Source organism: Linderina pennispora (assembly GCF_002104995.1).
Source record: "Linderina pennispora strain ATCC 12442 chromosome Unknown DL89scaffold_15, whole genome shotgun sequence".
NCBI lineage: Eukaryota > Fungi > Kickxellomycota > Kickxellomycetes > Kickxellales > Kickxellaceae > Linderina > Linderina pennispora.
In genome coordinates, this window is record NW_024468263.1 from 339,443 (window position 1) to 353,346 (window position 13,904).

The window sequence follows — 13,904 nt, forward strand, 5'->3', positions numbered from 1 at the left end:
GGACATCACCCTTGCGCATAATGAGGCCACCAGGCAAAATGCAGTCTTTCTTGCATATACGAAGCAGCCCGGACACCGGTGGAAACATGGCGCAGTGTCTCGTAGATAATCTGTGTCAGGTAGGTCAGCTTGTTGGTTTGCTGGATTGTCGGTGATGTGTCAGCAGTGATCCCGGCGGCAGCGAGTTCTTGTAGCGCCCGATGCTGAACGTCGCGGTGCTTGTCCAAGAGCTGCAGTACAAAAGGCAATAGTTGAACTGCTTGTCTCTGTGCCTGCAATTCCGAAGGTAAGAATCTCATCTTGGATCAGCCTGGTCGCTAAGCCCAACCAGGTTGCCATCCTCGTCAGGCGCGCGCGCATTAAGCATAAAGCCAAGCAAATCCCTTTTCATGCTGGCTGCCTCCGGTGAGTTGCGGCGCTCATCGATGACTTGCTGTACTGTGGCCTTCATATTGCGTATGTGCTCAGCGAACATGCGGTTGGCAGCGATGGGCAAATATTTCCAGAGCGACGTACGGAAAAACCGAACGTTCATCTGCTGAAGACAATAGTCCATGCCCTCAGTGAACGAGTGCTGACCAGTGCCAGCTGGGTCAAGTAGGATTGAAGTCGTAAGAGAATCCGATATTACCGATCATCTGGAATGTGATACTAGTAGTAAAATCCACCATATCGAAATGGCTTGCCAATACGGCTGTCGAGCCATTTGCAGGCCTTGCTCAGAGATTCTCCATCATCTGTGACCCATGCAAGCCTCATTGGCGCTGGCGGAGAATGCAGGAACAAGCTAAGCGGTGTGCCAATTTCCAGTCCCGGATGGTCCTGATGGACGAGGTGAATAGCCCATTTCCAGACAGCTCATGCAGTTCAGACCATGGAAAGCGCATCGACTTTTCAAAGTATTCACCGTCGTCAATCATCACGTTCGTCACATCAGGGATCTCTGGTAATGATTCCCTTTGTTCCAAACATGTGGAATGAGAAGGTGTCATCGTACTTGTCGAAAATGTCGACGTACCGCCCACGCATGTCGTCCATGATCATCAATGCAATCCCAACAACTGGAGAGCCTGGGACATATGTCACTTCTCGACCAGATATTGGCTGGGCAAGATAAATCACCCTGTTGCGCTGGACTTGGTCAACAGAAACAACTGCATTCCCTTCGCTGTCCTCAAATGCAACTGCGTCAGGGATAGTATCGATTTCGGAAGAGCGTCTGGCGACATTGCTGCGAAGTAGTGTCAAATCGGTGTCCGTAGCGGAGACCTGGACAACAAAGCCATCCTTATCGGGCTGTTTGCCCTTCTCGACGACGTATGACGAAGAAATCCGCATCAGTAGGATAGGAATCCTTAAGCTTGGATAAAGCCAATGGCTCGTGGTTAACTGGACAGGCTGAAAGCATAGTAGGATGAGAGAATATGTCAATAGGTAGACTGATGTCTGTATAGTTGAAGTGCTAGGCTGCATTCGCTTCGGCTCGAAAAGAGATTAATATGCCCTAGGGACGCAGTCGCTCAGAGGGTCTGGTGCGGAAATTTGCCGTGTGAGCCCATTCACACAGCAGCATGCACTATTCTCTACATGTCCTCATGGCGTGTGAGTGGAAGCCAAAACAATCACTCTCTGGCTGACCCAATTTCAACATTGTATGTAGGAGCCAACCCTTTCCACGCTATTCGACTATGGCATATTTCATGGATAAAGAAACGCACAGAGATATGATTTCTAACCTACCAAGATAGTTATATATACTCCACAAATGCGATAGGTCGAATGATCAATACAGCAAACATTACCTTGACTTTGCTATGTCCACAGCTAGCCTTTACTTGCTATCCGAAAAGAGGAACCCTATTGGACGCTGCGCTATTTTTTCTAGGACAAACACATGGTCGAATACAATAGAAATCCACACATGATGGCGCTCGGACTCTCACGAATCCTCATAAATCTATACATTCCGCTATGTTTTGTTTCTGTTTTTGGTGGCTTTATGCTTCCACCATGCAGCGGAAGATGTACAGGAAGAAAAGTGGCTGAATTCCAACAATCATTCAAGCGGGAAAAGAGGCTGCAGCTAACAACCCAATGTCACAAAAATAGTGCCAAAGCAATGCGACGTGTAAAGTCGCTGGCAAGCCTGTCTTACTACAATGCACTTGGCTCCTTTTTTGGAGTTCCAGTCACTTTTCCCTAATATCTGGTGCTGGGGGCTTCAGCTCATTTTGATGTCCATATCTAAATAGTGTAGGGAGCTGATGGGAAAGTGCTGTACGGGTTGAGGGTGAGCCGTGCCAATTGTATGTGAACTTTCGTGTGTGAGGATGATGTTTGTCCATGGTGTCTTCCCATGCACAGTGCAAGCACTCCGTTGCCTTATCCGCTTGCGTAAAGATTGGCTCTACGTGCACTGGTCCGTTCCTATATCAATCCGCTGTTGTCAAGATACTCCAGAGCAACACATACAGGATTTTATTCTCCCTCTTGACAACATTTTAAACAGCACTTTCACCTATAGTTGACTACTAGCCTCCAATGGCTCACTACCCTATTACCATCGTTGGGACCGTAATTAACGTCTCTGGCAGCCTTTCTGCCCAAGCAGAAGTCCTTACCGCTCGTTTTCCATTCAAGGATTCCCCCACCGAAATTGAGACTGTTGCACGCTTTGTCAACTTTGCTGCAACCGAGAACGCCGATGTCGCTGTCGCTGTCTTCCAGCACCTTCACCAGAAATACTGCTCGACTGACAACATCCACGTCGTTGTCCAGCAGCTCAAGCTCACCACCGAGCAAGCACAGTCTGTCCTCAAGGGCTACTACTCGGTCTGGGATGTGCTTGAATCCCGTGAAGATGCTGCCGGATGTTCCTCGCCCTGCACTCTTTGCCAATGGCAAAGTGAAACTGACTGCCATGTTTGGCGGTCAGGGTGGAATGGACAATTACCTGGATGAAGCTACCTGGCTTCTTGACGTCTATCGTCCGCTTCTTGCTGGCTACGTCACGGAGATGGCTGCATTCCTTCTTGATACTTCAAAGGAGGATGTCTTTGCCGATGTCTACGAGTATCCGGTGGATCTTCTAGACTGGCTTTATCGGCCTGAATCCCGCCCTGACATGGAGTATCTCTCGCTCGCACCAGTTGCAGCGCCTATTCTGGCTCTAATCCAGCTCATGCACCTGATGGTCTTGTACAAGACACTTGGGCTTAGTCCTGGCGAACTTTCTCAGTCATTCAAAGGTAGGTGGCATATTGACTCTCTACATCCGGGGTGCATCGTAAAAGTCATACAGAGTACTAATTTTCTCCTTTCTATTACGTAGGTGCAATTGGCCATAGCCAAGGTGTTGTCCTTGCGGCGATGCTACCGACGCTGACTGATGAAAAGTCATTCTACGACAATTCAAGGATTGTCTTGGGAATTCTTATTGCGGGTGGTTCCAGGATCCAGCTCGATGTCCCGCTCGATACAATCGATGTGAGAGATGCTAGCAACAGTGACGATGGGGGTAGCAAGCCGTCGCCGATGGTATCTATCCGTGGTGTTCCTCTTCCGGCGCTTGAGAAACTGATTGCTCACTTTAACTCGTGCTGCCTCTTGCCGATTGACCACGTCTTTCTCGCTCTCATCAACAGCTTTGACAGTTTTGTTGTCACTGGCCGTCTGAAGGTTGTCATGCAGTTTGTCCAGTTCCTCCACCAGCATTGTGCGGAACCCGGTGCCGACCAGTCAAACACCCCATTTTCTGTGCACAAGCCAGTTGTGGACATGAGCTATGTGAACTCAAGCATCGTGACCCACTGCCCCCTCTTGCAAGATACTGCTGATTGGATTTACGCATTCGTCACTGAGAGAGGGTGGGTTTACAAGTCGCGAACTGGTACCGGTGCAGACCTAGATACCACTCGTATGGTCATCGACAAAGTTTGCATTCTGCGCGTCGACTGGCCAGCAACAGTCAAGGGAGCGGATGCAACACACATTGTTGACTTAAGCCCTGGTGGGTTCAGCGTCTTTGCTCGACTGGCACGCGGTATCGTTGATGGTGGCGGCGTCAACATCATTAGCTGCAGCTCGTTCATCCCTCACAAACATCGACTTCTGGGTTCCAAGGCTGACCTTTTCCAGCGCAACATTCGCTTGGTGATCCAGTCTATGGATTGGAAGAGAGCATTCAGCCCCAGGCTTGTCCGAGTCAAGAGCACTGCGCAGGTTCACATCAACTCGCCGATGTTCCATGCGCTGGGGCGTCCGCCAGTGATGGTGTCTACTGTTGAACCGAGCACCACTAGTGTTCAGCTGGTTGCGGCTGCAATCAACGCCGGCTATCATGCCGAGCTCTCCACCACTGGGATTACAAGTGCTGGCCAACTGCAGAGACGAGTGGCCGACCTAGTCCAGCTCATTGAACCTGGCCAGGGCATTACCCTTTGCTGTGACTATTCAAGCCAGGAGCAGTGGACAACCTTGTTCCCAGAGATTCTGCGCATGCGCCAAGCAGGCCAGCCGATCGTTGGACTGAGTATTTCTGGCTCTATTCCATCAGCTGCAGCAGCGACCGACATTATTGCCGGTATACGTGACGCTGGTCTTCGTCATGTCACTCTCAAGGCTGCAACTTTGGCCGACATTCGTGCTACGATCGCCATTTCGAAGGTGGATCGCATGTTCCCTGTCATCCTTCAGTGTATGGGTGGCCGTAATGGCGGCTACCATTCGTGGGACGACTTTTACCAGCCAATTCTCGATACCTACAGCCTGCTCCGGTTCCACAGGAACATTGTCCTTGTCGCTGGATCCGGTATTGGCGATGCGGACACTGCGATGCAGTACATGTCTGGTAGCTGGAGTGTGCCATTCGGACGCCCACCGATGCCATTTGATGGAGTTGTGCTTGGCTCTTGCGTGATGGTAGCAAAAGAGTCTGGTCTGTCAGATACTACCAAGCAGCTCATCGCTGGCACAGCTGGTGTTGGTCCAAACGAGTGGATGGATACGTACAGCGGTGTTGTTGGTGGTGTCACGTCAATCGCTGGCGAAAATGGCAAGCCGATGCACGTTATTGCGACGCGCGCAGCTCTATTCGTCAAGGAGCTACAGGGCTCTATCTTCTCACAGGCGGCTGACAAGCAGACTGAGCTTCTCCAGCAGAAGAGAGACTCCATAGTCCAGCGGCTAAACTCTGACTACATCAAGCCCTGGTTCGGCCAAAAGGCAGACGGCTCGGTTGCTGAACTGCAGGATATGACCTACCTGGAGGTCATCCATAGAATGATCGAGCTCATGTATGTCGACGACAGGTCGTGCTGGCTGGATGATTCCTACTGCAAAATTGTCGGTGATTTTATAAGTCGGACTGAAAATCGCTTCTGCAGCCATGAACGAGAATGCATCTTCTCCAGCTACTACGAGCTAATGGATGACCTGCAGTCTCCTATCCAGTCTCTACTGCAAACCTATCCTGAGCTTGGTACACAGACAGTATCCGCAGATGATGTTGCGTACTTCCTCATACTCTGCTCTCGTTCTGACCAATATCCAGTTCCATTCGTTCCTGTTCTCGATGGCAATCTAGAGACGTGGATGCTGCAGAGTGCTGTTTCCTTGTCGGCTAGTAGTGGCTATATCACTAGTCATGATGTTCAGCGTCAGCTGGTTCCCTATGGGCCAGTTTCAGCCGGATACTCGTCTACTGCCAACGCACCTGTGAGGGATATTCTGGATGGTGTATACCACGCCATGGTTCGCGGCCTATGCAAGAACAGTCCAACTACGATACCAGCAACGGAATATATTGGTGCTGAGCCCAAACCTACCACCATACAGTCGGTTATATCCAGAGGCATCATGGGCACAGGCCGCCTATATACCCTTCCATCTGACAACGGATCCCTCCCAGACACTGACCCATGGCTAGAATTGCTGGCAGGGCCAAGGAAGAGCTGGCTACGCGCACTACTGACTTCACCAGCCATAGTGCAGGGGACCAAGTTTGTCGCTAACGGCGTCAGGAGGATCATGCGTCCCATGTCAAACCAGTCGGTGTCGATCTCAGAGTCGGATGGAATCCCACAGCAACTCGAGGTATTCGACAGCCAAGGGGAGCTTAATATAGTATTCGAGTATGCTGCGCCCAGCAACATCACGGCCAAAGTTATTCTGCCAGTCAATGGCGAAAACCGTGAACTGGTTCTCAAATTTCTGTACTGCCCGACACGCCCTGCGATGCCAATCACAGAAGTGAGTGATGGCCGTGATGGACGTATCCACGAGTTTTATTTTGGCCACGACAACCCACCTCATCCCACTCTTGGAGACATGTCTGTTGACTCAGACATTGAGTCACCAGTAATCCGATGCCAGCCATTTGGTATTACCTACGATCACATCCGTCAGTATTGTAGAAATGTTCAAAATAAGCAGAGATGCTACATTTCAGATACAAGCCACTACGGATATGCCCCAATGGACATGGTCTTTCTAATCGGATGGCAAGGGCTTATGGCGGTGCTAGAGAACCGACAGCTGAGCTCAGGGTTGTTAGACATGGTTCACCTGGAGAACAGTATGGACTACATCGACAGTGGTTCACTGCTACGTGTTGGCGACTCTATTACCTCAGAAGCTGAGTTGGTGTCTGCTGTGAATTCCGATGCGGGAAAGGTGCTGACCATCAGCCTAAGGTTTTTCAGACAACGGACGTTGATAGCTCAGATGGCGACTGTCCTCCTGTTCAGAGGACACAAAATCCTTCCGCCACTTGCTTTCAGTAAGGAGAGCAAATCAGCATCACTTGTTGTTTTGAACTCTGTAGCTGACGTTGCAGTGCTTGAAACTAAAGACTGGTTTGTCTACCTGGAGAACTCGCCAGCAAAGCTCACTGCAGGGTCAACAGTTGAGTTCGTGCTGGACACCAGATGCAGGTTTAGACCTGACGGATACTATGCATCTGTGTCAATAGCTGGCCCTGTGTTTGCTGTTTTGGATGGAGATAAGCGTGTCCACATTGCAAATGTTGACTACCAGGCTGCTGGTGTAAATGGAAATGCAGTTGCCGCATACCTCGCTAAGAGTTCGGTTGATCAACGGTCGGGCAGTACCTTTGACAATGGAGGACATAAGGTTTTGCCGATGCCTGGGGCTACAGCACAGTTCCGCGCCCCATCTGGCTGCGGAGAGTATGCGCGTGTATCTGGAGATTACAACCCGATACATTTATCTTCACAGATTGCGAGCTATGTTGGGCTGTCAAGACCAATTGTTCACGGGATGTGGGTTTCTGCCGCAACACGGGCAGTTGTCGAAAGATATGCCGCAGGCGGGGATCCGGCAAGATTCCGTTCGTTCAAAACAGAGTTTGTCGGAATGGTGTTCCCGGGTGATGCGCTGGACGTGGAACTGAGCCATGTGGGAATGAAAGATGGGTTCATGCTCTTTGAGGGCAGGACTGTCAATCAGCACCACGCTGCTGTCATGACCTTCGCGGCAAAGGTTGAGCAGCCCAAGACTGCATATCTGTTCACTGGGCAGGGTGCCCAGTTTGTGGATATGGGTATGGATTTGTATGCAAAGTCTCCTGCTGCCCGCGATATCTGGGACCGAGCAGAAAAGCACATGTTTGACAAGTATGGAATATCGCTGCTTGACATCTTGCACCGCAATCCAAAGAAGTTCCTTGTTCATTTTGGAGGGGCCGCCGGGAAGAGAGTGCTTGGCAATTATCTCAACCTGTCTAGCGAGACTCAAGGAGCGTCGTCTCAGCTATTTGCGAGGATTTCTCCTAAGGCTACAAGATTCACATACCATTCAGCCAGTGGGCTGCTGGATTCATCGCTTTTCGCGCAGCCTATTCAACTGGTACTAGCGCTTGCGTATATGGCAGACATGGAATCCTGCGGGCTAATCCAGCCTGCAACAGCATTTGCTGGCCATTCACTTGGTGAACTTTGCTCGCTAGCAGCTATTGGAAAAATTGTCTCTGTTGAGGCTGCAGTCGAGCTCGCATTTTTCCGTGGACTCATCCTACACACATCGGTTGACCGCGATGACAATGGACAATCCCAGTATGCCATGATGGCTGTCAATCCATCAAAAGTCGGCGAATGGTTTACCCTTGACATATTGACTAGTCTTGTCGAGCGAATCCAGAAGCAATGCAGGCAGCTGCTCGAAATCAATAACCACAACATACAATGCCAGCAATATATTGTGACAGGGCATAAGACTGCGCTAGTGACTCTTACTGACGTTCTGAATAAGCTCTGTAATGATGAGACGTTCAGGTCCGGATGCTCGAACGAGAGTGGTTTGTCCGGTTTCGTATCTAGCACCTGTCTTGCCTGTAAGGATCGTGGTGCTGAACTTGCTAATGGGACAGCAACCACTGTTATAACGGGAGTTGATGTCCCATCTCACTCCAAACATCTTCTGAGCAGTGTTGATGTGTTCAGGAACATCCTGCTAAAGGCGATTTCCCCTACTTCTGTCGATGCCACTAGGCTTGCTGGAAAGTATATTCCAAATATAACAGGCGTGCCATTTGAGGTAACGAAGAGGTACATTTCGCTTGTTCACAGTATCTGCCAGTCTCCTGTTCTAGCCAGCAAGATTGAAGCACTTGATGATAGCATCTCGACTGATTCAGTTGCAATGGATAACCTTGCCTGTATGCTGCTGGTTGAGTTGCTTGCATACCAGCTCGCATTCCCAGTACAGTGGATAGCAACCCAGCAGTCACTCCTCAACAGCGGCGACATTCGAAGAGTGGTCGAGATCGGGCCCGCTCCGGTACTGGGCAAGATGATGAGGCAGTCAATGTCTGGCTCTACAAATCGTCGCTCATCAATCGAGCTCCTCCACGTTTCCGATAATAGGAAAGCAGTGTACTTTTTACCGCCAGAAGTCAACGATGTGTCGAGCGTGGCTACGGCTGATGAAGTCCAGAGTGAACCTACGACATTGGCAATGGAAGTCGATGAAGACAGGGATGTATCGCTGGATCATGAGCAACTGGTAGAAACTATATCCAAGCAGGAAAGCAGTTCTCAAATCGTAAGCCAACAAGTAATATCTGAGAAACCAGTTGACCAGGCCGATATTGTTCGCGCAATAATTGGCCAGAAACTGAAACGGCTGTCAATTTCAATTCCTGTCAGCCAACCCATTAAGGTCATAACGGCAGGCAAGTCAACAATTCTGAACATGATTGCATCCGACTTGCAAAAGGAGTTCGGTCGGCAGATACCAAGTACTGCAGAGGACATGACGATTGCTGAACTTGTTGGGCGGCTTGGTCCACATGACGGGAAGCTTGGAAGGCATACGCAGAATATGATTGCCAAGGTCTTTAGTTCCAAGATGCCTCGAGGTTTCTCTCTAACTTCGGCATATAATTATTTGAACGACAGGTATGGGCTTGGACGGCAGCGCCAAGAAGGTCTTCTCCTGCTGGCACTTACAATGGAGCCGACTGAGCGCCTGACCAGTGAGCAGGATGCCAGGCAATGGCTAGCGAATATTGCCCAGCTGTATGCTAAAAAGGAAGAAATTACCTTCACCACACATACGGCAGGTCCAACTACGAGTCCCGCACTGTCACAGTCCAACGCTCCAGTTGTCAACAGTGACGTGTTCAACTTGTCTCAAGAGAAACTGAACATGCTAGCGACTCGGCAGATCCAGGCCTTGAGAGAGTTCACTGGGACAGATACGCAATGTTCAGATGGCCTGCTGGACACGTTAAAACAGCAAGTCACCGCCTACGCAAAGGAGCTGAGTGATTTGCAGCTAGAACTAGGAGGTGATCTCATCAACGGTACGAAACAAAAGTTTGACCAGAAAAAGGCACGGCACTACAACTCATACTGGAATTGGGTGCGCCAGGATGTGATGCAGTTGGTTGCAGACATATTGGTCAAGGATTCATTTGACCCCAGCGATGTGTGTGTCAGGAAAAGGTTGCAGATGATTTCCAACCGCTCTTGCCCCGACCTTTTGACACTAGTCAATGGATACCTGGCCGTTCTCGCTAGCAACAACAGTCTTGCTACAAAACAAGCGACGCGTGTTTTAGAGGATCTGCGCCAAGTTTGCATCGATTCAAGTAACAATGCACCAGTGTATAGGGAGATATCTCCACCCCTCCGCCCATGCACAGTGGTAACCAGCAAAGGCGATGTGGTATATTCTGAAGAAAGACGAGAGCATATGCGGACATTCAAAGATTATGTGAACGATGCACAGCAGCGTACATCCATGAATCCACACCTTCTATATATATCTGAAAGGCATGATAATGGTTCATGGGCGTATAGCGCTGGCCATACTCGACAATACTTTGATTCCCTGAATGAGATTGTGGAGAACGGTCTGACATTCGAAGGAAAGGCTGCACTGGTCACTGGTTGTGGGCCTGGGTCAATAGGGTCAAGTATTGTTGAAGGGCTACTGACAGGAGGCGCTAGGGTCGTCGCAACAACGTCAAGCTATGGTCTGACTACGATTAGATACTTTGAAAGGCCTGTACAGACAGTTTGGTGCGCGTGGAGCAGAACTAGTTGTTGTTCCATTCAACCAAGGATCTGAGCAGGATGTCAACATGCTGATCGAGTACATCTATGGTACAGGATGGTCTGGGGTGGGATCTGAGCTACGTCTTTCCATTTGCTGCTTTTGCTGAACGTGGTGGTGACTTGACGAACATTGATTCGCGCTCAGAACTGTCATTCCGCATATTGCTCACCAATGTTTACCGAATGATTGGTGCTATCAAGATTGCCAAGGAGGCTCATAAGTACACCCGCTCACCAACACTGATCGTTTTGCCTAATTCCCCGAACAAAGGTACAATAGGCAATAGCGGGCTGTATGGTGAGGCAAAGATGGCGCTGCAATCACTTTACAACCGCTGGCACTCAGAGTCATGGTCCGAATATATCTCGCTCACTGGCGCGGATATTGGTTTTGTTCGGAACACAAGGATGACGAATGATCACTCTGTCATCTTTGAAGGAGTGGAGCATACAGGAGTGCGTACCTTTTCCCGCGAGGAAATGGCGTTCAATCCTTATTGGGCTGCTGAGTCCAGACACGGTGGAGCAAGCACAACTATCGCCTGTATGGGCTAATTTTACTGGATCAGATATTCCGTACTATGAATTCAGTACAAGGATATTTGGCTTGCATCTAGCACATTCCCAACTGGTCGCAGTCAACAGAGAGGTCCATTTAAGCAATATTAGCGACAATGTGGTTCAGCATCAATCCCGGTCTAGTCTGTTCAGGGAGTTTGACACAACCTCACCCCTTGCAACCCATCGTATTTCCTTCCCACCGACTCGCTCGTTTGACCAGCTCAAGCCACTACATTATCTCCAGGGAATGATAAATCTTGATAAAGTCGCTGTCATAACTGGGTTTGGCGAAGTTGGTCCGTTTGGAAATGCTCGGATGCGCTGGGAAATGGAAGCATTTGGCGAGCTTTCCATGGAGGGGTGCATTGAGCTGGCGTGGATCATGGGTCTAATCAAGCACTTTGACGGGCAACACCCACTGACAATGGACCATTATATTGGATGGGTCGACGCAAAGACGGATGAGCCGGTGAGGGACATGGATGTCAAGAAGGCTGTATGAGCCTTACATTCTCCAGCATGTAGGCGTGCGGTTCATTGAACCGGAGCTGCATGATGGCTATGACCCACACAAGAAATCGTTTGTGCGTGAGCTGCAAATCAGCCATGATCTTGAACCATTCGAGGCAACTGAAGACGAGGCAGCACATTTTAAACATGGAAATGGCGACAGAGTTGAAACATGGGAGAATTCCAACAGAACATGGTCTGTCAGGTTCCTAAAAGGTGCAACGCTGCTTGTTCCAAAAGCCCTTCGATTTGACCGCTACACAGCTACCCAAATTCCAACTGGCTGGGACCCTGCCCGATATGGCATTCCACAGGATATAATCGACAGTGTGGATAGGACTACATGCTATGCGCTAGTTTCTGCAATGGAGGCGCTGGTTTCATCTGGAATCACTGACCCCTATGAACTCTACCAGTACTTCCATGTCTCTGAAGTTGGGCATACGATCGGTTCATCAACTGGCGGCGTCCGAAGCCTTCGGGATATCGTCGTAAACAGGTGGGTCGAAAAGGATGTACATTCTGGGGTACTGATCGAATCACTAGTTAATAGTCCAGATGCATGGATAAACATGCTACTGCTATCATCTGCAGGACCATTAAAACCTACATCAGCCGCATGCGCAACTGCACTGGTGGCACTAGACGTAGCAATCGAGACCATCCAGAGCGGGAAAGCTAAGGTTATGCTTGCTGGGGCGGTTGAGGATTACACGCAGGATACAGCCTATGAGTTTGCGCAATTACAGGCAACTGCTAATACAGTTGAGGAACTTGCCAAGGGTAGAGCACCAGAGGAAATGAGTAGGCCATTCACCGATACTCGGTCTGGGTACATGGAGAGCTACGGATCAGGCATATTTGTTGTCATGTCAGCCTCAGCAGCAATAGAGATAGGAGCGCCAATCTATGGTGTTGTCGCTCTGACGGAGACGGCCACCGATAAACAGGGACACAATATTGGGGCCCCTGGCAGAGGCATCCTGTCTACAGCCCGTGAGATCCATTCCCAACCGTGCTCAGATATGCTGGACTTCAATTATCGGAAAAGAGGTCTTCAGCAGGAACATATGCATATCGATAGGGCAATGCGCTATAAACGCCAAAAACTGAATGGTTGTGGCGCGAGTCCCGGCAATCAGGTTGCCCAATCAACTGGTGATGCACACCGTCGACGGATGGCGGCCACAGACGTATGGAATACCGAATTCTGGAAAGGCTGCTCTGACATATCGCCTGTTCGCGGTGCGCTGGCGACATGGGGTCTAACTGCTGATGATATCGGCATGCTCTCTTTCCACGGTACTTCAACAAGGCTGAACGATATCAACGAAGCAAGTGTTATTAACAAGTTACTGGCACATTCGGGACGTACACCTGGCTATCCTGCACCAGTCGTAAGCCAAAAGTGGCTCACAGGGCACCCAAAGGCTCCAGCAGCAGCCTGGATGCTTAATGGAGCTCTGCAGGCAATCAGCTCTGGAATCATTCCTGGGAACAGAAATGCGGATAATATCGATCCAGAGCTCAGGCAATACGGCCATCTTGTGTTTCCATCTTGCCCCACTACAGTATCCAATCTGAAGGCAGCCTTACTTTCATCGTTTGGCTTAGGTCAAGCCGGCGGCATCATTTTGGTTCTTAACCCGGACTACATTCTGGCAACACTGTCAGCTGATGACCTGGAAGGCTATCAAGGCAAGGTAGAAAAACGGAAAATCAAGGCGAACAGATATTTCCAGGAAGCGCTAATTGGGGCTCGCAATCTTATTAGCGTGAAGACTGCACCACCATTCACCTCTGAGCAGGAGGACGAAGTGTATCTAAATCCGTTAGCCCGCGCATCGTATGATGCCACCACTCATTCATATCACTTTTAAAGTGGTTTTATCTAATTAGGCTGTTGGTAAAATATACAGGTTTTTTTGTGAGTGGTTGTATGGCTTTAGATGGTTTATATAGACTTTGCATGTGTTGGAAGGTCATGAGTTTAAACGAGTAGTTTGGACTGGGCCAGCCAGAAAAAAGAAGAAAAACTACGAATAAGAAGAGAAAGTGGAGGATCAGAGACGTGGTTGTAATAGCACATGGATCCAGTGAGGAATGGAAAAATGTAGAAACCTAGAGAATCACAGATTCTGAAAATATGCAATAGCATATATCAAATACACAACTTCATAAATATATAGTCATCGAAATAATAAAATCAGGCAAATTACAGTTATTTTTATCTCGGGCAGCACTGCTAGGGAG

At 49.4% G+C, this 13,904-nt stretch overlaps 2 protein-coding genes across 2 annotated transcripts; one reads left to right on the forward strand and one right to left on the reverse strand.

Annotated features, from left to right (window-relative positions):
* Positions 1 to 440: 440 nt before the first annotated feature.
* On the reverse strand, positions 441 to 1,445 carry DL89DRAFT_324982 (uncharacterized protein). The gene has a single exon (XM_040891501.1). The coding sequence runs from the start codon at positions 1,336 to 1,338 to the stop codon at positions 934 to 936; it is 405 nt and encodes a 134-aa protein (XP_040740571.1). The 5' UTR covers positions 1,339 to 1,445; the 3' UTR covers positions 441 to 933.
* Positions 1,446 to 2,541: 1,096 nt separating this feature from the next.
* Positions 2,542 to 13,861, forward strand: DL89DRAFT_286290 (uncharacterized protein; the record flags this gene model as incomplete). The annotated part of the gene is made up of 6 exons (XM_040889858.1): positions 2,542 to 2,832; positions 2,861 to 3,248; positions 3,332 to 10,544; positions 10,619 to 11,124; positions 11,150 to 11,637; positions 11,660 to 13,861. The coding sequence occupies 6 exons, from the start codon at positions 2,542 to 2,544 to the stop codon at positions 13,529 to 13,531; spliced, it is 10,758 nt and encodes a 3,585-aa protein (XP_040740572.1). The 3' UTR covers positions 13,532 to 13,861.
* Positions 13,862 to 13,904: the final 43 nt, after the last annotated feature.